We start from the raw sequence: 27,406 nt of genomic DNA on the forward strand, positions 1-27,406 counted from the left end.
GCTTTACATAGAAATTAAAAATACAATGCTAATAAATAGATTAATAAGTTAATACACAACATAAAAGCAGTCGTGTAGTTTATATAGACTGTTAAATCAATATCCTGCTGCCCGCCTGCCACTGAGTCTACACATGATGTTACTGTATATTAATGTAAACAGAGCAGTAAAGCCGTCACAGTGGGTGACGACAGAGCCGGTCAGGCTTCTCTCCTCCATCCTCCATCCTCCGTCATCCTCGGCCGGCAGACAGGTCCCAATCGGCTTTGCTTTTTCCATTGCAAATGAGTGCGGCAGATAAGTTTGTGGCTGTGGTTGAGGGCGCTGAGCTAATACCACCTAATAGGAGGACCAGCTGCCTCCTCCACTGACCACAGCCACCACCACTGAGGCTCAGGGGACATTTTCAAGTGCTGGTGTGCTGTCAGCATTTGTCAAAACTGGAAAAGTTTTATTTCAGATAATAGGAGTTTGGCTTGGAGCTGATTCAAGAGCAACAAATTTAAGAAGAAAACATGATTATTATTATTTTCTCTGCTCCCTCCCCTGGTCACTGTAGGTGTTGATGTCTTACTGTTACATCCTCGAGTTCATTGTTTGTGTTGTGAAATGAAGTCTACACACACATACAATCCAGAGCCACAAGACATGTGACCTTTAGCTGTGAGAGGGAACTAGGTCGGTCCCCGTGGAGTCAACAACAAGTCCTCTCCACAGTGTTTAGTCCAGGGAGGGGAAGAGCAGAGGTTACTCCATGTGACAAGAGCTGGGTGTCATATCTGTGCTTCACTGTGGCTCAGCCATCAACTTATCCACTGGCAAAAAGGGACGGCTCCATCTCTCGCTGCCCTTATCTGTTTCCCACAGTCTATTTTTACTTTGGCTGCGTTTTTCTCTCTACAGCTTCACTGTAGATCACTCGGCTACACAAACATCAGGAGCAAGAGGATGCTTGTCACATAGCCTGTTAAGAATCAAACAGCAAAATCCTACAAGATCAGTAAAAAAACAAAACATTTGGATGTTCCTTGAATGGAGACAACAGCCCGACAGCTTTTGGGGCTGCACTACAACCCTCCAGACTCCCAACAATCCTATTAGACGGCCAAACAGGATCCTGCAAAGATTGTTTCTAAAATGTAAGAGTGCAGTGAGAATCGGATGCAGGCTGGAAGTATTCCCACAGGTTGCTTTTTCTTTTGCTGCTTAATAAAACATGAGCAAATGGGAGTGTGGTTACCAAGCTTGTTTTCTCAAGCTGCTGAAATGCACTGCGTTTAAAAAACGCTTGTTCCCAAGAAATGAATTCTACAAAAGCAAATCTCAAAATCCCTGAATCCTCTTGACCACACGGGACTGAAGGGAACAATACCTCGCACAGAGAAATCTGCTCCTTCTGCCAAACACACAAAATACAAATCCAGCCCGAGAGGCGTAATGCTTCAACTGCAGAGAGCAGCGAGTTCTCTGATGGTCTCACAGGCAGAAAAACTGCATCAGATTTCACCAAAATTCACAAAAAGGATTTAATTTTGGTCCTTAAAATGTGTAACACAATAAATCAAACCAAGTTGTGGAATAAAGATTAACTTGAAGCTATTAACAAACCTGCTGAGGTTGACTTTTACCATCTGTCTCAACAGATGCCGACTGCGGTAGGTGAGGGTTCAACTCCAACTTAAACCTAAAAGCTCTATGCAAATTCAGTATTTTAAAAGGATTAAACATCTTACAATCTTACATTATGTTCTGCAATACTCTAATCTAAAATTCTGCTTGTACATCTAATCATTTTTACATAAGCAATGTTACATGTTGAATATCATTTAAGCTATTCACCACATGTGATTAATTCACAGACATACTGAACTGTAGGATCATATGGATATATATCTAGAGAGTTTTGTTCTTTTCAGAACTGTAAATAAAGCCCTGTTTTACTTTTTACTATATGTTTACTGCTGTAAACAAACTTTTAACTTGATCAGAAAACAATAATGTCTTGGATTTAGTTGGTGTCCTGTGTTTGTCCTTCTATTAAAAGTCATGTCAATCAATTTAAGAGTAATAACAGTTTCTTATCTTTCATTTTGAATTCCCTTTTGGTTAAATCTGGATCACACACCATGCCCTAAAAGCCGTCATGTCTCCATTTACAAGGGCAAAACAAAACAAAACAACCCCCTCACAAGAAGAAATTGGCTAACATGAATACATGTTGAATGAAGTAAAGCAAAATATCTGATTGTCAGGCTATGTTTACCATGTTCGCCATCTTGATTTAGCATTTTTGTATGCTAACATGAGCTAATTAGCACTAAACTCAAAGTACAGCTAAAACTATTTGGCCATATACCAAAATACTGGACAAAGTGTAATTTTAACCTGCTGGTAGCGCTAAGTGAAAAAAGTTAAATTTCACTCCATCCAATACTTGTTTGGATTGAATACAAGTATTGGATTAATTAACATCGATTGCCATCCCTAGAGTCCCACTGCTAGTGTGGCTACTACACAGATTAATAAAACCTTGCTGACCTAGAATACATTTGGTTTAATTATGATATTAAAAAAAGAGAGAGGGAGAGCAGAAACAAATTGACTGTTCTGTCACGGTTACCTCAGTCTCATGTAAACCATCAGAGTCTTGGCAAACTTCCAGCTGGAAGAAAGAAAAAAAAACAGCCCACAAGGAAGTGCATCAGTTAAAGGCAAGAAAAGAAAAGTGTGATCAATCCATTAGAGCGGCTTCCATCAGCCTGATGGGTGGGACGAAGCCAAGGTGCTGAATAAAACACTCAGCCTCCTCCTCAGTATTCAGGCTGCATCGTCCCGCTCCAGGACCACGTTCACACTGCAGGCCTTCACGCTCTTGCTCTCAACTCATTCTGCTATCTGATTTCAGGATGGTGCTCTTATCTGCCGTAGGATGTAATCCATATCTGATAAAAATATGAACTGACAGCGATGTTGAAAAGATGCACCGTGCTCAGGATGACAATAACAACAGATGTCAGATGTGATTTTGTGCCTACACTTCTTGTTTTCAGCATATTTTGGGGTGAAGGTGTTGACTGAAATAAAGCCAAATCAGTGAGTATGTTTTCTTGTCACTGTGGCATCTTGGTGACCTTCATGCTAACAGAGCCAGTGTTGCCAACTTGGCGACTTTGTCACTAGATTTCGCGACTTTTCAGACCCTCTTAGCGACTTTAGTTCTAAAAAGCGACTAGCGACAAATTTAGCGACTTATTCAGACCATCAGGGAAAAGGCGAGAAATATATTTAAATATGTTATATTGTAATTCATCCCTATGCATGCTGCGGCTCTTCAGTGTCTCTCCTCCTCTCCTCTTGCGCTGCGCGCTGTAGTCAGTGTGTGGCGTCTTCACTCTTTCCCTCCGGATCTCTGGAGTAGGATGTTTATAGCTTGTAAATATGTAAATAGTTCGTTTGTGCTTCTCTCTCTCTCTCCCTGGATTAAGATGTCACTACATGTTGTAAATATGTAAATAGTTCATTTGATCTTGTAAATATTTAAATTGTTCGTTTGATCTTCTCCCTCCGTCCTCCCTTTGTAGATTTAAAAAAAAAGTTTTAAAAACTTTTTTTTAAAAGTTTTAAAAACTTTTTTTTACTTCAAATACAGTTCAAGTCCCCGTAGTGAATTTGTGATTATATGTCCAAAGTTTTATATGTCTTAAATTAAGGAGATCTCTCCCTCGCTGCACTAAGGTTTATGCAAATGAATGCATGATGACGTCATCTACATGCAGATGAGCGTATGACGTCATCTGGCGACTTTTGGAGCTAGTGCTAGCTACTTTCATTGGAAAGAAGTTGGAAACACTGAATGGAGTCCCATCCAGTTGACCGTTCGCTAACAGTGATTGAACTGTCGTAGCTAAACTGAAGCAGTGTGCGTGGAGCTGTAGTAAGACTGATACTCTAGGGTGGTGTCTTTCCAAAACCATAACATGGGCAAAATTGTAAGAAATTGATTACTGATTATTTTCTGTGCATTTGTCTGCTCTAACGTAAGCTGACAACGTTAGCGTGCGCGGGCTAACTAGCTTACAGTAGTAACCTAGTATCAAGGCCTAAGGAGCATAATATTAGCTAACTACTTTATTCAAAGTAACTAACATTTGTGGGATTACAGTTGCCAAGATGCTACTACTTCAGAGTTTAGGCTAATGTTAGCGGCTCTGTCCTGCTCTTTATTTGGTTTGGTTAAGTTTACACTCCAGCAACGTGTTACCTGAGATAACGTCACATTTGTCAAACTCATCGGTTAGTCCTCATCCTCAAATCCTTTTCTTTCTTACAGGGTTCTCAAGTCAACTGGAGACAGTTTTCAACCATCTCATGGAGTTAGCGTTAATTAGCTAACGCTAGCTAGCTACAGCTGATAAAATCTGCTAGCTATAGCGGTCATTTCACCCAAAGAAAATTATGTTTGACCAGAAACAAGGAGCCTGCTTTTTTTTAATTAATGCATGAAATTTAAGACCCATTGTTGCAAAAATTACTACAAGTTTTGAGTTAATCTGCCGCAGTTATCATTGTAAAATGCACACGTGTCCTTCCTTTGTGGCTTTTATGCCACTTTTCCTGATTATAAATAAGAAAAACAAGATATCCATCACATGTGAGGGAAAAATATCAGAACTTGCATTACTTTCAGCTGCAGTGTGAACGTAGCCTGATTAAGACTAGGTCAAGTGTGTGTAGAGCTGAAACAATTAATTAATCGATTAGTCGATCACTTTGACAATCAATTAATTGTTTGAGGAATTTTTCAAGCAAAAATGCAGTGTGAGATTTGCTGCTTTTCTCTGTTTTACATCATTATAAATTGAATACTTTGGGGTTTTGGACTGTCGTTATTTTCTGACATTTTATAGACCAAACAACTAATCGATTAATAATGAAAATAATCGTCTGGTTAATGAATAATGATAATGAAAGTTGCAGCCATAAGTATGTGTATAACTGCTGGCAGGAGAGTCCCAAGACTGCACAGCCTCAATAACATCCAACATTAATTTTAATTTGTCAGGGAGTTTTACTGCAAAAAGAAAACTTGACCATCTCCAATAAACTGGCTTTTTTCAGAAGCACTGTGCCTGCCATACTTCCTTCTGGTGTGCTCAGGTTAATCCTCTCTTCGAGCGCATAAGCTCGGGGAGGGGAAACAGCTTTTTATACCTGGCTCGGGAGATTTCCAGCACTCAAACTGCTACACTGTGGAGAAATCTGCCAGAACCTGCAGAGCTCTTCCAACACCTCCCTTTGTTGTTAGCATGGCTGGGTAACTAGTTTCTCCTGTTTCTACTCCGTGCACAGTGAAAAAAGTTCATAAGAAACACGGTAACTAGTTTCTCCCATTTCTACTCCATGCACAGTGTATAACGTTATTAAAGAAACGTGTTACTGGAGCACGGCACTTTACAAATTTCACATGGGATGAAAATCAAACATGGACAGGGCGAGTGGCCCTTGGCAGTGTGTAGTGGAAAACACCAGACTACGGTGTCATCTTCTCCTAAGTAACATAATCGGCTTAGAAGGGTTGATGCTGAGGACTGGTGATGCTGCCTTGGACTACTGAACACACAAATGCTAACGAGGTGTGGCCGAGCATAGAGAGCTTATTAATAGATCTGCGAGCAGTATGGTCAAAATGAATATCAAGATATTAATGACAACAATTTTCAGATATCAACCTTTATCATCATGTAGAAAACGTGCAAAATCAGATATCAAAATGCTGAAACAATTAGTCAACAGAAAATGAATCAACTATTTTAAAAATTGAAGTTATTTATCAAGCAAACGTGCCGAATATTCTCTAGTTGCAGCTTCTTAACTGTGAGGATTCTCGACTTGATATTAGTGATTTGGGAACTTGTAATAGGCATACGTTATATTTTTTTGACATTTTGAAGACTGACCATTTAATCGAACCTTCAAAACAATAATCACTAGTGAAAATAATCATTAGTCGCAGCCCTAGATGTAATCAAATTACTAATATGCATTACAGACTACACGAGCAAAAAAAATTTATAATAATTTAGTTATTCTTGAACTACAATTTGTTTGCATAAGGGAATTTTGTAAAAACTACTAAAAACAGCATCCTCCACTTGTAGGAAGTCACAGGTTTTACAGGAAGGCTTGCCTACTGTACATCCTGTGGGTTTAAATGTTGACTTTGATATGAGCATTATGCCATAAGTGGAGTTTACTTATGTATTTGAAGATGGTAAGTACTGCACTGCATGACAGGGTTTCCTCATATTTGTACAATATTTTCTTCCCTTTTATTACTTCTAATATATATTCAGTTTATTTGGATTTCCTGTTTGCGTGCCGTATTATCCTTAGCTTCTGTGATATGTTGTATCTGTGAAGCTGCATATGTACATTGGAAACTGTAACTGAGAACTGCATTGCCCATGTGTACTTGCATGAAAACTATAATGCGAGAGTTAAAAACACAACATAAAGTGCACATACAGACCATGTTATCTTCTTGTGCTGACTCGCAATTAACACATACAGCAGTGAGTGGCTTATCTTGGGTACTGAGTTATATTTGTCCATTAAACTAACAACTTGTGAGATGTTGTCAGACAGATACAGAAGCATGATGTGTTACTGTACCGGCATTAATACATCTCTGCAACATGTTTACTGCATGAAACCTCTGGGAGAAAGACAGACTGTCCTTTCATTAAATCCAATTATTATTTAAGTGGATTGTTTAAACTAATGAGGTCATTTGTCAAGAGTCACATTATGGCATTGGCCCAGTAAACTAGGACGCACAACCCAGTCACCAGTTCACTCTTCACTTCTATATATATATATATATATATATATATATATATATATATATATATATATAACCGATAGTCAAATATATTAGTATATTAGTTATAATATACAGTATAGTTTTCTATCATAGAAGGCAACAAAAACCCAGCAAATATTCATGTTTGAGAAGCTGGACCCGGTGTTAATCCCACAATTAATCAGTTACCAAAATTGTTGCTGAAAATAAAAATAAACACATTAATTTTCTGTCTATTGACAAACTGATTAACTGTCTAATCACTTCAGCTCTACAGTAGTTCCAACCTGCATGTGATTTAATGTAATTTAATGTAATAAAAAAAAGGGATTCGACAGTAACTCGATTTCAACTCAAACCGTTTAAATCAAAGATTTTTTTCAAAGAACACACAATTTATATGAATACAAGCCAGATGCCAATTTTGACTTTTCATCCACAAAGTGCAACCCAAGCAATGAAGTGAGGGTTTGCATTTAATGTGGTCCAAAGTCAACAACAAAATCATCACAAATTTTTCATAATAATTAAATCAAAGACTACCTGATGTCCCGCCCCAAACACTCTGTTTCAATAGGAAATACATTTACACACTTTAAGGTCGTAATGATACCACTTCATGAGACCTTTAAAAAGTGGATCAGTGAGCCTTTCTGCAAAATCTGTACATCTGTGCGTTCCATTAATATCTGAGAAAACTCTGTCCGAACTGAAGTGTTTATGTCTGGTGAACTGCAGTTCTAAAAGTCAGGAAAGGCCAAACATCTGCACAAACCGAGGCTCGATGAGGCACAAGAGGGAAAGCCAAGATTGCACAGAGGTGAGATGTTTGCCAAAACTTCCATGAAGCCCAACAGAGCAGATTACATGCAGGGAATTCAGAGGTAAAGACGTGCAGAGACAGTTTCACTGCAGCTGTGGTTTCCAAACTGGTGTGGCGTTACAATAGCGGGGCACAGACAGTTTGTCACCTGCTCAGCTGAATCAGACAGATCTTGATGTAGCTTGTGATTAATTTAGTGACTATGACTAGATGATGCTGTAAACAACTGCCTGATAAAATATATGGCCTTTGCTGTGTGATATAGCACCTTTGCTCTTTCTCCTTGAAGGTTTAGTTTCAGGCGGAAAAAGACTGACAGTACATTTATTTAAAGTTCATTGTGGATCTGAACTACTATTAAAGAGAAATACCAAGTGATTACAATCAAAATGTGGACAAAACTTCACTTACTTTTAATGCCATCACTGTGAAAGTCAGTTGTTGCAATAATGTTTGCCTTTTTTTCGCACAAATCTGAATTCATGTTAAGTACAACGTTGTAGCAAAGGATGTGTGTGTTTATGTGGGTGTACGTTGGGAGGTGGAGGATTATACAAATATTTTGAAGTTAGTTATCTGCATCCCACAGGATTCTGGAGATAGCTGAACTGTTGAATGGCAACTGAGTGTTGCCTGAATGCAAATATCAGACCCTCCAGCTGACCTTAACCACAACGAACCCAAACCTCTAGCACGACGCAAATAAACCATATATTTTACAAAGTATGGCTTTAATCAGCCTACGGTAGAGTCTCAGCGTTTCCCCTATCTAGACAAACAGCAGGCAGAAAGAAAACAACTAATTTTAATATCAATGTTTTAATAATGCACCACAAGAGTTTTATTTATGCTTATGTAAATGGAAACCACGAACCAGGAACTCCCCGAGACGCGGCTACTGTGCAGTAATACATTCAAATTCTTTTGCATTTCCCAGTTTGAAGCTTTCTGGTGCTACTGGTTCTCCAGCATTCCCGCTCCAGTGTCAGCTCTGAGGAACCTCTGCGAACAATGTGGCGTGACTCTAATAGAACAAACACACAAACATAGCACCCTTTAACATTTTCAGCCTCTCCCACGGTGACCTCAGGAGCACTGACGCCTGAGCTCATAAATATCTTGCTCTCCTCTAATTATTTGTCACTTAGAAAGCAACAGACAGCGCTCATAATGAGGCAAAGTCACACTGAGGGGGTCAAATGTGCAGTTGTAGAAGAAGTACTTCAGTAAAGTGGGGAAGGAAAGCTGGGTTTTTGACTTAGTTGCATGTTGTGAAGGTTATGATTTTATATACCTGTGAAGCAAAATGTGCTATATGATATAAATCTAAATGTTTACCACCATATACTCTAGTTAACGTGTGTTTAGGTAAGCTGAACAGCAGTTAAATGGCCCAAAATCTAAACGTACAGCTTCTTTTAGATGACATTTCTATGCAAAACCACATTTGACTTTTCTGCACTTCAACCAGACATTTGGAGCATCTAAAAGAGCATCTGAGGCAGACAGGTCATCAGTACAGTAAGCATTCCCAGACATAACCCAGCTGACTCCGAAATCTTCCAGAAAAACCTCATTCACAAGCTGACACTAACAGCTGACCTCTAAGTTGGTGTTTTGGCACCGGCTTAATCGCATCACAGCCAATTCTCTGTTTTCATCTACGTGCTCTTTTATTCATTCCAGGCCACGTGGAATCACAAGAAAGTGAAAATGGTGTGTTCAACTTCAAAACAAGCTCAACTTGCAGTGATGAAGCTCTGGTCTCGGCATCTAACAATTCACAGTTCGATCTCACCCTGCCTTCATCACTTTGGTTATCTCTTCCAGACATCTAATAGAGCGTTTCTGATGAAGATTGGTACTGAAATGTATGACATGTTCCAGCTTCAATAAACTAGCATCCATAGATAAATGGATTACGGAAAGTTGTGTGATTATTGTCATTATTTTTTCAGGATTGCTTCTGAACTGTGCAATAACATTAACAAGGATATCTTTTAAACACTTAAAACACATCTGTTCAGTTAACTTTTAAACTAAAGTCTAAAGTTTTTCTGTCATTGTATTTGATTGTAGAGCTGAAATCGTAATTAAATGGTAGTTGATCAACAGAGAACAATATTGATAAGTGATTGTTTTGCAACTTTTTCCACACCAACCAGAATTAGCTGGTTCCAGCTTCTCAAAAGTGAAAATTTGCTGCAGTTCTTTGTCTTAAATGATAACAGAATATTTAAACTGAGTTTTGCACTGTTGGTCAGAAAAATACTTGCTTATTTTCTGACACTTTATAGACCAAATGATTAATCAAGAAAACAATCGGCAGATTAATCGATGATGAAAAAAGTCTGTAGTTGCCGCCTTACTCAATTAAACAAAGTATTTTATTACTATAACTTTTGTTTTTTGATTCTTATTTTTATGGTTAATTTTTTTCTATGTATATATATATTTCTATATAGTTTTACAAAAGGTGCTGCGTTCGAAGATCACGCTGGTCTGCATCTCGCTATGTCTATTATTTTTATTATTATTATTAGAGGTGTTTGTGCCTTGTTATGTGTGAAGTCTCAAACCAATGAACTTCCTGTTTGGTTCACATCTTCTTGCTTGCAAACAGGAAAGTGGAACAAAAGGACAATAAGAATTAAAAATAACAGTCTGACACTTCAAGGCTTAAATTTAAAGTCCTGTCTCTTCTATATCTCACATCCTTCTTTGTGTTTGTTACTAACTTTAATAATATTCCATGTAACTAATTTCCTCAAATTTCTGCGCAATATTTTTTGCTCTGCATTATTCTTGTGTTTAAACTGAAGGATATCTGCAAAACACTCGTTTGCTAAACTCGAATTCATTTTCCATTTTGGTTTTCTGCATCCTGTTAAAATTTGCTGCAGCAACAATTTAATTTTCCACACAGGGGCCAATAAAACCTCACTGCATCCAAACCTTTCATCATAAAACACCTCATTCTGCCTTGAGACTGTGCTTTGCTGTGTGACAATAGATCCACATATCTGATATGGCTCTAGACAGGTTAAGTAAGGTGCAGATAAATGAGGATGGCCGAAGGCGCATCAGCGTGATTTACGACTGTCTTTAACAATTAAGACCCTGTGAAATCCTTGTTGTGCAGACTTCACAACTCCAAAATTACCATCTTGAGGCCTCTGATCCTGCTGAAAGGAACAACACAGTCTGGTGGTAGAGCTGTTTACTGAGCTCGTCTTCCTGCTTGCACTAACAAGCTGTGAGCTTCCAAGTCTCCGAGCCGCAGGAGGCAAATGGATTTTGACATGGAGATGGCGAGTGTGCAGATTGATCATCTTTGCCATTTGAATAATCAGCTTAGAGTGTGGTGAGAGTGCAACGCACGGGGAGCACACTGTCACTATCTTATTATGAACACATAAAGGTCATTACTTCAGTCACTGCAACTCCGGTTCATCTGATAGTTTATAGACTTTACTCAGTCTTTGCTCACCAGCTGTCGATTTACAATCGACATTAAAGCAGCACATTGGCAGCTTTTGTATGTTTTTGGTTCCAAATGTCAGCAACTGTTTGGACAATGTGGACTTCAATACCCAGAAATCCTGTAACAAACTGATACTGCTATGCTTCATAGAAAAAGAAACCAGAGGATGTAACAGTGCCGAGTCCAGCTCGTTTTCAGGAGTTTGTATTTCACTCAGGTTCAGATTCATCACTCTCCGTGGGCAGATAAATGACCAGACCTGGCAGGACAATTTCATTTTGAGCAAACGGGCTGAATCTTCAGCATCCTACTGTGTGAGCTGACTGTAAAATTTGTTTCGTTTTATGTTTTTTTTTTTGTCTCTGCTAGAATTGATCATTCTTGAGGACAGGATGTGGGAGCATTTATGTGCAGCCGTCGTTTATAATGGAGGAATTTGCCTGAAGTTAAAAATGAGGTTTTTCAAGACCAAACTGGTAGTGTTGACATTTGATCAGGTCTCCACAGCAGCGTCATACTGGAGGACGTGTGTCATGAAGAGGAGATTGAACAAATATAATATTATAATAAACTGACGTCTTACTATTGACGTCTTACTATTGTGATCACATGTGCTTTTTACCTTAAAGGAACATCTGAAGATGTCAATTCATTAACTTTATTATCCTCAAAGGGATATTGATTTGCACAGAAAAAAGAAAAGTGCACATTAAAAACACACCTGTACAGGTGGAACATCAACAACAAACTTTGAGACAAACACGTGATGATATACAGGCAAAAAACAATAAAGTACTGCAATATAATGACTAAATGACCATAAACTCAAAAGAGTCGATGCGACAGTACTGTAAGCTAGCAGTCAAGCTAACAACATTATCTAACTCGCTACCTCACCAACAAAAAACAAAGCACAGTGGAGAACAACCGTTACAGCTTCTACACGTTTAGAAGACAAAAACTTTTATCACAAATGAGCAGAAACCACATCACATGCCTTTTTAACCAAAGAAATATATGAAACTGCATCAGCTAAAACAACAGCTTCCTCAAAGTTCAAAGTTGGACTCGATGCAAAAGCTTCAAGTGGAATTAATTCAACAAGTTCGGATTTATTTCGGCAAATCTGCAGATACCAAGAAGCAACTTCTAATTTGCTCTCCATTATTTCTCCTTATTGTAAAGGCCTTTGAGCTGCATTATTTGTACGAAGTTGGTCGGAAGTATGGTATGTAATTCATTATTATTATTATTATTATTATTATTATTATTATTATTATTATTATTATTAGAGGTGTTTTCTTCTGTGTTATACGCGGTGTCTCAAACCAATGAACTTCCCTTTTGCAATCAAAAGGAAGGGAATCACACTGTAAAGTAAAACAATTTCTATTCTGCACCCAGTTAAAATTTGCTGCATCAACAACTCAATTTAAATAATGAAAATAATCAGTAGTGGCCCTGATAACACCTTTGACCTCTAAATTCAGCAGTATCTAGATGACTAGGAGGACACAATACGACCAAATAAAAACAAAAACAGCTCAGTGCAGTCCATGTCTCTGAGTTCAAAGAAAACATGTGTGCAGTGAGGCAGATCTGAAGCCTGATTGTCTTGATTTTTCATCTCATATTTTGACAGGAAGCCTCTGAGGTGTCAGTGAGCCAGCAGCGCTTTCAGTTTTTTTTTTTTTTTTTTTTTTTTTTTTAATTTTACTCAAAAACAGCAACAGCCAGAAAACAAAAATAGCCAGGACAGTAACACTTGAAAAGACTGACCAGCACAAACGACTTCAGTAACAATACCAGCAGTGGCTGTCATCCAAGCCTCTGAGAATTTATCGGCAGAAATAAAGTACAGATGTAGGGGCAGACAGGTACACGAGCTTTGGAGATGCAATAGGGCAGGTGAGCGTCAAATAAAAGTAAATTGCTGTCAAACCCAAGTGCCATTTGCCACAGCTAACACCAGAGGACAACACTCAATCACTGCCGAGTCCCTGCTGCGTGAGAATTCACAGCTTAGTTGAGCATAGATTTATTCATTCCCAAATATTACAAGGACACAAATTTCTCATCATGGCTCATAATGTCATCCAAAAGATGATTAAGGAGACCAAGATGGCCACTTTGACATCCAGATGAGTCTGTGAATGCATCCGTGTTTGATTTAAATAATGAAAAACTGGATAAAATTGCAAAATCCCATAAAACTTTTCATAGAACAGCTGAACTTTGTGCTAACCTGACAAACTCAAGCGCTAAATGTTGCTTATGTTTCTCAGTCTGCTCCTACATGAGTACCACTTATTTTAAAACTGCATTTTTTTCTATTAACAATGACTCACATGTCTGAATGTACTGTAAAAGGAGTTGCAAGTAGAAACAAACCCAACTTTGCGGCTCTAATTAGCTTTTTAGCCTCTTTTAGCTCATTTGTTTAGGTTTGATGGTACATTTACTAAAAAGGTTCAGTCTCATTAAACTTGTTTCCAGCAGCAGGCAGCTGTTTTTAACAAACAAGCTCAGATAAACCCACTGTGCACTGTAGCTGGTGACCTAAAGAGGAGCATTTAGCAGCTCAAGATCCAGATATTATTTTCAGGGATTGGTGGAGACCAAACCAGAGCTAAAAGAAGACTTCAAATGAATGTCGCTCCATGTCTGTTGCATGTGTAAATAGGCAACTGCTTGCTAACCAACTGACCTTTATAAAGCCCTGGTCACACCAGAAAGTGCCACAGTGAATCCCTGTAGCCTTTTTCATGTGTATAAATGTAGACGCACCAATTGAATGTCATGTCAAATGCTGCAGGGTGGCTTAAGTGAAGGACAGGGAGGACTGAATGAGGCGTGAACTCGTGTGGAGCTGTTTTACCTTTGAGATGAGCTCGTCGTGGTTGGCCAGGTGTGCCCGGCAGTGGATGCAGCTGTAGGTGCGGTGGCAAGACGGCAGGTAAGCCTGGAAGGTCTTAGACTTGGTCATCTTCACCATGTCAGTGGGGCAGGGCTCCTCGTTGGTGTCAGGGCTGGCACTGGAAGAGTTGCAGCTCTGCTGGACTTGCTGACAGAAGAAACACTGGAAGATGCAAGCAAAAGCCGTCGTTGTTGTGGAGTGGGTGTGTGGCACGCTCCACACAGACACCACAGGAGAAAATCAAACCTGCAGGGGGAAAAGCAAAACAGGAGATGTGGTGAGAGACACGCTCCAAGCTTTCTATTTTTAGAGCTCATGATGTTGATTGCATATCCAATATAAACACAGCTCATTTGCTCGAGCAATCATTTGATTACAATAATCTATTATGTGATTACAATCCGTGTTGTTGACTACCAACATGGCTGTGCAGTGATGTAACTTAATATTATGATGACGACACAAACCATCGTTTATGTAAAGCCACATAGCATGTTTCACTTGGTCACAAACTATTCTTACTTTATACTTCTTATTCATACGTTATGACAGGAGCAAGTCCTTGGTCGTTCTGTCCCACTAGACCGATAGATACAGGATGAGATTAGTGAAGCTTCTGGGATAAAAGTTAGGTGTTTTTGTTTTTGCATATCAAGAAAATCATGTCATTATTCACATAATCCCTCACAGGACAATCTGTGCATCTTTAGATTTCTTAAATTTGTCTTACAGACTTAAAGACTTTAGTGTTGCAATTACTGTTTCAATTAATGTCCAGTATTTCTGTTTTTAATTATTCGCAATTATTGTATCTATCAAAAGTAAAATTTCAGAGGTTCTAGTAGTATTATTATTGCATTAGATATAACAAAAAATAGAAACTTTTATCGACACTAACTCCGGTCAGTCAAAATAAAGAGGAAATATAGGAAATACTACATAGAGATGAGTTTTTGCAGTAGTTAAATATGTTTCTAACTTGTCTTAACATGTACCAGCTTTAGCCAAATGGCTAATTATCATCTGCAGTTTGTTGGCAGGTTGATGTTAAAGGATAATTCTGGTTTATTTTAACTTGGGTCTTATTTTTGTAGTTTTATGATAAAGACGTCGTACCCCCCACGGTACGTGCTCAAATCTGGGAATACGGTGACATCGCTACAGCAAAGTCAGATGGGGCAAGAAACACGAGTGTTTAGACAATCAGACGGATTGCAAACAAGCCAACAGTTGAGGCAGATAATCCATACCTGATTGATTGCGGTTAAAACTGAAAGAGAGAGCATCTGAAATGTTAATGGTGCAGGAAACCTGTGTGTACACAACTGCAGTGAGTACAGTTGGTCAAAGTTGAACCAGAAAATAAGTCGGTAAACTGTAACGGATGTTTAGGACAGACAGTTTGAGTAATAATTTTACTGTTTACCTTTGATTTCCTTTACAAATAAGTTGCCTAACCTCTGGGTTTGTTTACAATCTGTTGAATCATCTGACTGCTTGTGTTTCTTGTTGTTGGACCTCTTTTTGCTTTCCCAGATCTCAGCAGTATTGTATTTGGTTAATACAATGTTATAACCAAAACTACAAAAACATATCCCAAGTTGTAATAAACTTATCCTGGCATTGTCAGACTAATTCGCGAATGCGAACCTCTCGGTTAATTTCCCATTTACGATCACGGTGCGTTTTCAAAGGGCGCAGACCAAAATGCCTCTGGACGCAACTGGAAAGACCTACAACCAATCAGAGCAATGAAACGTGCTGAGCAACGCATGCAAGTTGGGGCGGCGTTTGGTCCGTTTTCAAGCAGGAAAAAAAAATTGCATCCTGGTCACAAACCTTCTCAAACTATAGCTAAACAGTAAACTAAAATGTGTTTCTGAAAACATTAGAGGCGGGAAATAGGCAAAGCAGTAACAGACTCTTGATTCGTATTCGATCAGCACCGCCCAGTCCGACAGTTTGATCTGAGTTTCACGAGCCATATTGGCTAAACGGTTGTGATTGGCCCGACCAGATCCAGGACGGGTGGAAATCTGTTTGAATGGGAGAGGGGCCAGACGCATCTGCCAGAGCAAACGAAACATGAGCTCGGCAGATTCGTCTGGTTCCCAGGCTATAATAAACTGGAAATATACTTTGAAAGTTCAACACAAACAAACAAAAAAGGCAAAACAAAACATTTCCTTATACAGAGCACAAACATTATCTCTGAACAGAAGCTTTATCGTGTTTTCACGGCTGAGATGAATTCAGCAGGCCTGCAGGAGATTCAGCTCTACAGAAACAAATGCATACCAGCTCAGTTCACACGCAGGACAGACTAGAATAGCCGATGAGACAATGCAGTCAAGACACAATGAATGTGTGACTCAGATTGACAAAAACATCTCTGCAGGTGTACAACATCGCCAGATATTCACCAGAATAAGACGTGCTCCACCTCCTACTGTCCTGCTGTCTGGACTTGGGTGTGGCAAGAATTTGGATTCCAGATCAAATATGACATCCATGCATTTTCAAAAATCCTTTTTTTTTTTTTTTTTTTTTTTTTTAAACATGGAGACTCAAACGGTCATTCATTTCCTCTAAGGAGCTCAAATGGGAAGAAATCTACATGCACTACTCTTAAAAAAAACCTCACGAACACAACTTTTAAGTTTAGCATTCACGTCATCAAACAGACCAATTTTGTTCTATTTTATTTCTATTTAAATAATCCATTTTCTCTCATTCCCCTTTACACTGCTGCCTTGGTCTCCATGCTGCCCACTGCCTTTTATGACCCTTTTATTTATCTTGTCTACTGAATTATCATTATTAATTGTTTTGTTTGTGTCCGTGGTTTACAGCGAGTGGGAACTGAAAGGCTCAGCTGTGTTGTTCCTCTAAACATTGCTGTCTGCGTTCAGAAACGATCGCGGTTTGGTTTCTTTAAGTGGACGCTGAGGTTTGAAGTTACAGAGGTTTGTTCATAGAATAGGCCTTCTACTAGTTTATTTTTCTGCGGTTTGTTACTGTTATGTTACTCTTATTTATTGATAATTATTTAAAAATTACTATATGAAGCACTTTGTGTTGGGATCTTGCTCAAAAAGCACCAAATTAAGTTGAATTTGATTTGATCTGGTGTGATTTAAACACATTTGGCTACAGTCACAGTTCAGTAACTCAGTACAGTTACTAAAGTATTGTATTTCTTGTGTGCATTATAGTTTCAAATATTCAATACTGTTTAACATTTGTACTGTCTTATTATCAGCTTGTCTAAGCACTTTGAATGGCACTACCCTGTACGAAAGGTCCTATACAAATAAAGTTTGATTGCTCGATTAAAGCTGCATTAATTGATTTTTTGTCCACTTGGGGGCAGCAGAACAAGCAATAAACACAATATCTGACATATTATGGCCTTATACAGTCGATAGTAACACCCTTGCTAAATTCAGCACACTCAGAGATTTTGCTGCGACAGCCTTTTTTGGTCTGGTGTGACAACTAGCTTAAGGATGCTAAATATTAGCAAACGTTAGCAAACTGATTAACTGAGTCAGTTTGCTGACTTTTTGACGCTTCTCTGCTTGTGCCACTGGTACACTATGATTTAGCATGAGCCATTATCCTGTTGCTGCAACTTGTGGCCACGGTGGGCGCTGTTCGGCAAAAGTTACACAGGCTTGCTTCAAGTGCAGTTTTAAAGTACTTAAAATGATCTCCCTCTCAAAATGCTACCTACGCATCAGTAATAACGATCAAATAATATAATCTATAATAATTTAACACTGACAGGGGCCATTCTGCTGCATAATGACTACTTTTGATACATGAAGTACATTTTGCTAATAATACTTGTGTACTTTTACACGAATACAGGATTTGGTTGCAGCAGCTATTCATAAATCCATTGTTAAGTTTAACGTAAAGTCCTCCTTAAGTTCTTAGTAACTACTAGCTACTTTCATACTAGTGATTTACTAAATTAGGTTGCACCATTAAAACTTAACAAATGTCTTAGCTAGTAAAGACTTCAGTAATGCGTAAATCGGTTGCTGGGAAACATCTGTAGCGCTGTCCAATCAAGAGTAAGAGGAAGTCACTGTAGCATCACGAGCAAGCATAACTTCTATTTATTATATATCTATTTATCTGCTCAACCACAGTGGCTTTCACTTCTTAGACTTACAAAAAAAAAATATATAGAAGAAAACCAGACACTGTCAGCAGCAACGAGAGCAAAAAGAAAGTGTGAAAATGTTGAGTACTTAAGTACAACTCAACAAAATTACACTTTCTGTCAGCCACATTTTGTAACCTGATGCTTTTACTTTTGAAAGAGTATTTGTAATTTATAATATATATAAAGGACAGACATGTCAAAGTGTCTGGGTTTTATTTTCATCTTTTTAGTGATAATTGAAGTGTTGAAATTAGAAAAAAAAAAACTGTTGTTCCTAAAACAACCCCCAAAAAACTATCTTTGTCTTAAAAATATATAGTCTACGGCAGCCCACAGGCTCAACAGTCACTCTAACCACCAACACAGCATTACAAAGGTTGCACCTTGTAAAAAGCCCAACAACATTAACCCTGCTGCGTCCCTGAGAGTGAAGCACAATGAAAACGAGCTTCAGCAGCTCCAGAAGTTTCCAGTTGAGCTCAACGTGCTGCAACAGGAAGAGCGGCAGCGCCGAGACAGAAGCCAGACGACAAAACAAAGGAGCTTCCGCAACTCAACAGGAAGCAGCCGTGACGTGAAGCATGGCTGCTCTGCAAACACACACACACACACACACATATATATGTATATGTATAAACACACACACTTACAGGGCTGGGAAGGTGCATAGGTGGAAACTGGCGGTCCAGCCCAGTGGCCCCAGACGAGCCATATTTACATACACACTGTATAATCTGCACACAGGTGCCTGAGGCATAATCCCTGCATGAAAAGGACAAAATCCCCTTTCTGAATTAGCACAGTTTAACCTCGGCTCCACGTGCACGGGGAAAGGTAAACACACACACACACACACACACACACACACACACACACACACACACACACACACACACAAGAGCTTTATAAGTGTCACACTTCAGCATCATCGCCATCAGTAATTATATCAGCTTTGTGCAGTGCATCACTATAGAGGAACACACACACACACACACAATGGCATGCTGTTATTTGCATCCTCCAATACACACACACACACTGACAGCATGACATGACGCACACACATTGCATTTTTCTTCATAAATGCCAAATAAGGACAAGTAAGCGTCTGTGGAGCTGTTGGTTTGTTTGTTTTGGTCCCCCGTGAAGCAAAGTTCCTGACTTCAGGGTGTTTGACGGCACATGGTCTTATTTGTGTTCACTTCTTATGGTGTTACTTTAACGTTTTCTGCAGTTTTTAAAAACTATAACAGATGAAAAATACTTCAAAAGATGCTTTGAATCCTACAAAATAATTTCCTGGCTCTGGAGTCTGTGTCTCTTTTTGTTTCTGCCCTCTTCATCACCTGGTAACAGGTACATTGGATTATTTAATTTAAACGACGTTGTTTTGATAAACAAAAAGGAAAATACTTGCTTGTTTGTTTGTTTGTTTTTTTAAAGGAGATGTGAGTTGAGTCGACAGGTAGGAACCCAGCAGGAACAGCTGATAGTCGACCTGAGCAAAGTGAAAACAAAGAGGCAGCACACTGTGCGTATGTGGTAACACTAACAGGAAGAAGAGTGTCCAGACAAAAGACTCGCTCCCCTCTCCACTGAATCTAACCAGAAAAGCAACACATTTACAAGACGACGTGCGTTTTTACGCTAATTCTTATATTCTAAGTAAGTTAATCTTGACATTAAAGGCTTTTGCAACCCCGCTCCTTCCTCTTTTTTTTCTCCTCCACCTCCTCTTCTAAATATGCTTATCCCCAACAAAGAGCACGACGCCAGCTCAAGTGCAACAGTGTCGCTGTGCTTGCTGGTTTTGGGTTTTTTTTTGTTGTTGTTGTTGTTTGTTGTTGCAGCCTGTGAATCCGGCACGACACCAGAACCGTGTTTGCTGCTTTTCTTTCAGGTAAACATTGCCCTGCTGCTGTACTCACCACCTGGATCAGATCTGAGCAAGACGCAGCTTGGTGGGAAAGTGCTTGCTGGAGAAAGAGAGAGATGTTTTGTTGAGAGATGTTTTTTCTTTTCTTTCTGGAGTTAAATAAATGATTGTCGTCGTCCCAGGCTCTGGTCCATGTGTGATGCTGCCAGATGGGAACTTATTGTTGTGTCCTGTGGGTGCTGACGGATCTCATTTTTCCCCCAACACGAGCTTTTGTTGTGTCTTTTGTGTGCGTAATGGACTGGCCTGGTTACTTTGGTACGGAAACGTCACCACGTGGGAGGGAGATGGAGCTGGGATTGACAGCCGCGGTGGCGAATGGGAGGCTGCGCTGCCTTCAGGCTCCCGTGGGAAAGATGGCGACCAGGTTGAAAGTAGTATTCAGGTTGAAATAAAATGTTTTATATCTTTACTCTTTTATCCATTCCATTAATTTCATGTTATATTTATTATTTTTTATGTTCTTAAGCATTTTCTACAACTTTCTACCTGATTCCTTTCCCCTCAGGTGCAATTTTCTATTTAATTATGATTCGCAACTTCCTTATCTCCTCACTTTATTTGTGATTATTTTTGTCACAATACACTTTGTTATAATTTATGCGTGGCGTATATAGCATTTATTTAGTATCTTTTATTTTTGTCTTTGTCGATTCGTATTGTATATAGTATGATGTTCATGATGCCAATATATCATATTCTAGTTTTTAATATTACTTATGTATGCTATGCATCTGCTCTTCTTTCTTTTGCTGAAGTTTCACCGCATAAGATCACTGAACTTAATCTCATCTTAAATTTAAGTTATTCCTATTGTAAATAGCTCCATTTACTCCAACTTCAGGATCTGTTTGGTTGTTCAATTTCGATTTTTTTAAGTTTCGCTTTCAGGTTGTTGACTGTGGCATTCATTTGTTCAGTCTGCTGTAAAACATCAACTAAAACGCATCACATAAACTATATCTGTGTGTAAAAAAGTGGCAAAGAGGAGAATTATTTACCACAAGCAACAAATCGAATCACATATTTTAGTTCCAGAAAAACAAAGCTCTGAAAGTTATTGGTTTGTTATTGCTGAAGAGATTATTTCCCATGCGGCATGAACGCGCCACTGAGGGGAGGAGGGACCGCGCAGATACCCGGATGTGTAAATAAATACAAGATGAGAATATGAATCTGACTCCTCTTCTTTTTCTGATATGAAACATAATTGTTTTGTTTTTTTTGTCACGCTCGGTTTTCCACCTGCAGCTCTCCGGGTTCAGTAAAAGCAGAGTCGGACTTGTTTTCTGTACGTTTTCGGGCAAATTCTCCCTCAAATGACCAATTTCACGAGCAATTATTTGTAGGTTAATCAGCCTGTGGGCCGATTAAGTGGCACTGTGGGTTAAAATCCTTTAGGAAAAAGGCTCCTGACACGTTTTTTATAAGGATGGGATGTCAAACACAGCAAAACATACAATCTGATATTATCTGGACACCACGTGGGAGTAGCAGAAACACAATAACTGAGCACCACGGAAACACTATAAGAATATTATGGGATTGATTATTCCTGAAAAACAGCCACACAGTCCTCTGAGATTTTGCGTCAAAACAAGCCCCCATTAGTTCATTTTAGAAACAGATCAATAGATGCCTCGAGTGTTTCTTTATGGCTTTGACATGCGAGACAAAGCTGGAATCCTTATTTTATTTTATTAATTCAAAAACAAAACAGCAGCCTGATCAACCCCCACCTCCTCCCCTACACCTCCTCCTTCAGCTGCTGTTTGTGTGTCAGTACTGCATCATGCTGACATTGAACAGACCGACATTTGAAATATAATGCCATGAATGATGAGATTATTATTATTATTATTATTATTTTTTTTTTTAAAACCTACAATTAAACATGAATCTGGTACCGACCACCCCCAAACAAAAGCCTGCCTTCGACCTACCCTTGCTGTCCTGACGTCGAGGACGCGCGTCAGCCTCAAAACTACAACAAATCATAGACTGCTTTATAATTAAAAATAATAATAATAATCTTTTACTGCCTTTCATTAATAGAGAAAACACTCGGTATCAGACTTAACTGAGGCGCTAAAGACTATACAACTGAATGAAAAATAGCATCAAATCTGTGCTAAATTCTTATTATATTAGCCTTTCATTCAAAAAATAAATGCTGACAAGGCAGCACGAGCCCCGTTACGTTGCGACACCCTGAACTGAACCCCTCAAACGCGTCGCTTCACCACCGGATGCATGTAAACACAACATTGCGCCGCAGCTCCGATGCAGGCTGTGCGCGCGTGAGCGTTATGAAATCCATCCCCTCCGCTGTGTTTTTGTCGCCTGTTCACGTGGCACCATAAGCACCCCCCCCCCCTCCAAAAAAACTGACCGAGATCTGCAGCCAAGGAGGCGCACAGATGATGATGATGATGATGATGATGAACGGAGGCAGCGCGAATTATCAGCTGCATGTTTTGGCTCTTGAATGTAACACAACGCAAAACGCGTCTCATCAAAGAAAGCAGACATTGTAACCTTATAATTAATGTAAGCGGGCTGGTATAGGACTGCAATTATATAAATGCTACTGAACTCATCCTGAAAGGAACAGGAAACTAAAAAAATATAAATAAATAAATAAAAACACGACGTAAACACCACACTTCTAGAAGAGTATTATCCAAATATTATAGGATTGTTTCCGGAATATTTAGGTGTTTGTCATGCTAAGTGTCTCTGCAGGCATCCCAAAAACACAAGAAGTCAAACCCTATGATGACTTTAAGATATAGGCTAAATATAGAAAAAAAAAAAACTACAAATCCCTTGGTCGCAACAGGAAACACGCATAAAATACCATAAAGTATAATAACAGCTACAGACTCACTACACAGACACACACTTTAAAAGTCTCTGAGGGGATGTTACAGCAGTTACTATTCTGACAAACACGCGCGTGTCCTCCAGCAGGTCACTGGCTCTGCACCCCCAAAAAAAAAAAAATTATTAAAAATAATAAAGATACCTTCACCGTCCCATAAAGGTAGCAGCAGTCTGTCTTGGTCGGGCCGAGTGCCATTAAAAAGTCTCCAAAAACATCAAATCTCCTCGGTGGATCTTCACTTTCTGCGTTAAACCGTGAAATCTGCGGGATATCTCCGGGGGTCCGGTTTGAGTAGAGTCCCATCCGTGAGGCGGGTCAGAGTGTGTGCATGTTGAAGCAGCTCGCAGCTCTTTGAAGGGTTTTAACCTCTGTACGTTCAGCTCTCCGACATCAGCGGCAGGACAGGCCGAGCTGTCCCGTCTGCGGCCTTATTTATACTGAAATCCTAATTAGCTCTGTGATGCGCAGCGCGCGCTGAGCACACACACACACACACACACACACACACACACACACACACACACACACACATTCACGACCCCGGATCTGTCAAATAAGACTGTCCGACCTGTTTTAAAGTGTTTATGCTCTCACTGGGGTGAACTGTGTGAGCTGGTTTCGGTCTTAAACACAAACGAAAAGTGCAGAAAAAGCGGTGTTTTATTTCATGCACTGGTGATGCCTTTAAGTGCTGCCGGAAATAAGAGAGTTAAGATTTGAGCGCACAACAACAACAACAACAACGACGACGTGGAACATAATTTAACAACTTCAACATTATCAGCATCCCAAAGGAATCATGGTTTGGACATAAAACACAGGAATACACTGATGACAATAAACTGCAATAATCTATAGTAAAAAAAACAACAACAAACAAAATATATTTAAAAACATCAGAACTCTTAATTTAAATGAAATATTTTTAAAGTAAAATGAAATGATGCAACTTTGAATTAACAATAATTAAACAACAACAACAACAACATAAAATTCCCGATAAACGAAACATCTCAACACAAGGTAACTTACTTGCTTCCGAAGCTTTCAGCCACATCTGGTTGTCTTCCTCAGGAGGGGATGGAGTTGCTCAGTTGTCATTGTGATGGTTTAGTAGTTGCCACGTTTTGTTTTTATATAAAGTACGAGGAAACATTCAAGAACGAAACAGCAAAAGTAGTATACACAGTTTGTTAGTTTCATACTTATTTTCAGTTTATTTTTCAGGGTTGAAAATGTATTATTATTTTTTTTAGTTGTTAGCCTTTGAAGTGAGTATGGAAACTTTAAACACAATTTGTTGTGACGTGATTTACGTGGATTTATTAATTAATTAATTTTCCTCGGGGGTAAAAGCAGAAATCATGGACGCCATGTTAACAGCTTGCTAATAGCATAATGTTTATTACGTAAATAATCACCACTTTTTTATGTTTTTGCTTTCTCTATTGAGCTTTTACTTGTCACGTAGCTTTTATAACATCCAAAAAGTTAAAAACAGAGTCCGCTGGATGCCGTTTAGCTGCTTCTTCCAACCAAAACAACAGACAGCACGTCTTCGTCTTTAAAACTCTTAAATTTGTGAAGTACATGAAGGCAGCAGTAGCCTAGCTACACAGCCGGTTCTACAAATAGCGTCCAATCAGTGCGAAGAAGACGCGGCGTCCGACCAATCCGCTACAATGGAGGGCGGGGCTAGAGGTCCACAGCCAATCAATGCGCGGACAGACTCTGGACAGCGCGCTCGCGTGGCTGAGGGTTGTTTTGGGCTGTGCGCGCCACCGACACAGACGCGTGCCAAAAGCCAATACTCCATGGTGCGCATGCGTGGCCGCATTGCAAGCACGTGGTCACGAAGAGCAAGTAAACAAAGCCCCCAAAAATCAATACAATTGATTGATGTTTAATACTGGTGTTTACTGTTTCATCATATATTTTTAAATCATGGTTTCAGTACAATATTTTATAAAACAATCCTACAAGTTTAAATTTTCCTTTTTATCCGCTACCATTGTATTTATTTTGATTTACTATACCGGGTTTATGAAGCAAATAGGCTTAAATTTGCATTACTGTTCATAGAGGTTAATAAATATTAATGTTTATGATCACTGCAGCATCCAGGAGGAAAGTAAAATGATCAATTATTCTCAGAGGACGAAGTTCACAGTTGCTTCGACAATCAAAGAAAATTAAATTAATTTTGAGCTTGTTATGGCGAAAAAAAAAAAGTGAATGGCATTAATTTATGAATCAGACTGCTGACTGGACAAAGGAAGGACTGCAGATGATGTTATTAGCTGACACGACAGCGCCCTCTAAAGGACACTGTTGCATAAAGTGGCCACACTACAGTGTGAGACATTATTCAATCTGCTGGAGGACTTCTCCCTGTTTTGGTTGGACATCGTTGCGTTTATTGTTGTGCATTTTTGTTAAAAATGTAGACTTCAGCTTTAAAAAAGAAAATCCTTACAGACTCCTCTTGACCAAAGATGATTTATTTAATCTTGATCAATGATAAAAAAAAAACGTATCTTTAAAAAAAAAAATAAAAAAATTCTGTTCTGTTTTATTATTATTGTTTTTATCTTTTATAATTGTTGGGTATTTTATGATTTTATTTTTTAATCCTGGTTCAGACATGTCAAGCACTTTGTAACTTTGTTTTGTAAAGCGCTGTATAAAATATAAAGTTTAATGTTATCATATTATTATTGATCATTCATCATTTGATGTCTGATCCAAAACTAAACAGATATACTGTTAAAGAGTTACAACTGCACCATTTGATGACAGAGAGAAGTCCTCAGGAAGAAACATTACTTACCCTTCGGCTTTTATAAAATGCCGTTTTCTCTTTGGAGATCTTTACAGGTTGCCATTTCAACTAAGTTCTTGCACACTATAAAGTCTTACTGAAAGGTGTGCAGGATATAAAAATCTAGGAATAGACTAATGCGACTTCTCTCTAAACTCAGTTTCCGATATGATACCAGTGCTCTCTTTTTCCCAAATTTAAAATCTGCAAACCTCACTGGACGGAACTCATCGGATCATTTTGTGAGGTAACAGGACGCCAGGGATTGCAGTGGCACTATAAACTGAGTTATGCCCAAATTAATTAACGAAAACAGAGTTTTAATAGTGACGTTGACGAGGAAACTGTATTTAATGCAGATTTCTTACGTCATAGCCGATTCCCGATCTGCTCAATGTCGTCAGTATCGGCACTGATACCGGTCCGGCGTATCGAAGTGGGGGATCCCAAACAAAATCTCACCCGTGAAGGAAAATTCATCAGTGAATAAATTTGATCTGACGAAGATCTGAGGACCGAAACATAGTTAATAAAAGTGAGTACAAGCGATTGACTTGTCTGTATATTCATGTTTTTATACATGTATCTTTATCCTTTGTGAGTTTTTTGCAGAACTTATGAATTTAATGAACATTTCATGCAAAAAAAAATCAAACCCAGGAAAAAACACACCAATGACAGGGCGGACACAGTGTGCGAGATTCTTTGGTTTCTACAGTTAAGATTTTTTGATCCTTCGTACCGGTTGTCTTTTTGATTCTCGCATGGGTTATTCTGAATTCAGGGCATCATTTTGCTTCTGGTAAATCACATACTCATAGACGGGGAATAGTTTGACATTTTGGGAAATACGCTTACTCACTCTCTTGCCAAAAGTTAGTTGAGAAGATAGATATAACTAATATTTATGGTAAACATGACGCTTCAGGCAGAAGACAGTTAGCTTAGCTTAGCATAAAGACTGGAAACAGCTTTCTTAGTCTTGTCGTGCAGGAAGTCACTGCTCCCAGCCAAGAAATAGTCCAGCACATAATCGGCGATAAAACTATGTGTCGTTTTTTGGCTTTTTGTACAGATGAAAAAAATAAATTATATAATGTGTTAGTGAGTTTGAGAAGTGCTAGGAGCTGGATTTTGTTAGCTTTGGACAGCGGCAGGTTAGCTGTTTCCCTTTGCTTCCATCCTTTATGCTAAGCTAAGCTAACAGGCTGTTGGCTATTTCCCAAAATATCAGACTATTCCTAAGTGGCGAATACAACTGCAAAATGAAAAGTGGCAGAGAATAACAGCCACACTTCATGTTGTTCATGAGTAATACACCATTTTTATTAGGAATGTTTACTCTCATTAAACATATTTAATTGTATACTGTGTTCAAGAAACTTTCATTTTGCAATTCTGTAATGAGAGACGCCGACAGCAGTTAAACAAGTCGTCTCGTCTGCTTCTGAAATCTGTCGTGAACTCTGGCTTATAAAGACACTTCACAGAGATGTTAA

At 38.9% G+C, this 27,406-nt stretch overlaps 1 protein-coding gene across 3 annotated transcripts in view; it reads right to left on the reverse strand.

Moving 5' to 3' along the window:
• Window positions 1-23,540, reverse strand: part of ypel1 (yippee-like 1) — a 35,751-nt gene extending 12,211 nt beyond the window's left edge. Inside the window, exons 1-3 of one of the 3 annotated variants that reach the window (XM_044195997.1) lie at window positions 23,228-23,540; window positions 14,048-14,332; window positions 2,621-2,662 (exon numbers count right to left, since the gene is read on the reverse strand). In XM_044195997.1, the coding sequence (XP_044051932.1) occupies window positions 2,621-2,662; window positions 14,048-14,164 (159 nt within the window). In that variant the 5' untranslated portion in view covers window positions 14,165-14,332; window positions 23,228-23,540. Of the gene's footprint in view, window positions 1-2,620; window positions 2,663-14,047; window positions 14,333-20,191; window positions 21,331-23,227 lie in introns of those variants that run through there. The other 2 variants (XM_044195996.1, XM_044195998.1) reach the window with 2 other exon arrangements.
• Between the last annotated feature and the right edge of the window lie 3,866 nt (window positions 23,541-27,406).

Source organism: Siniperca chuatsi, linkage group LG5, assembly GCF_020085105.1.
Source record: "Siniperca chuatsi isolate FFG_IHB_CAS linkage group LG5, ASM2008510v1, whole genome shotgun sequence".
Classification (NCBI taxonomy): Eukaryota; Metazoa; Chordata; class Actinopteri; order Centrarchiformes; family Sinipercidae; genus Siniperca; species Siniperca chuatsi.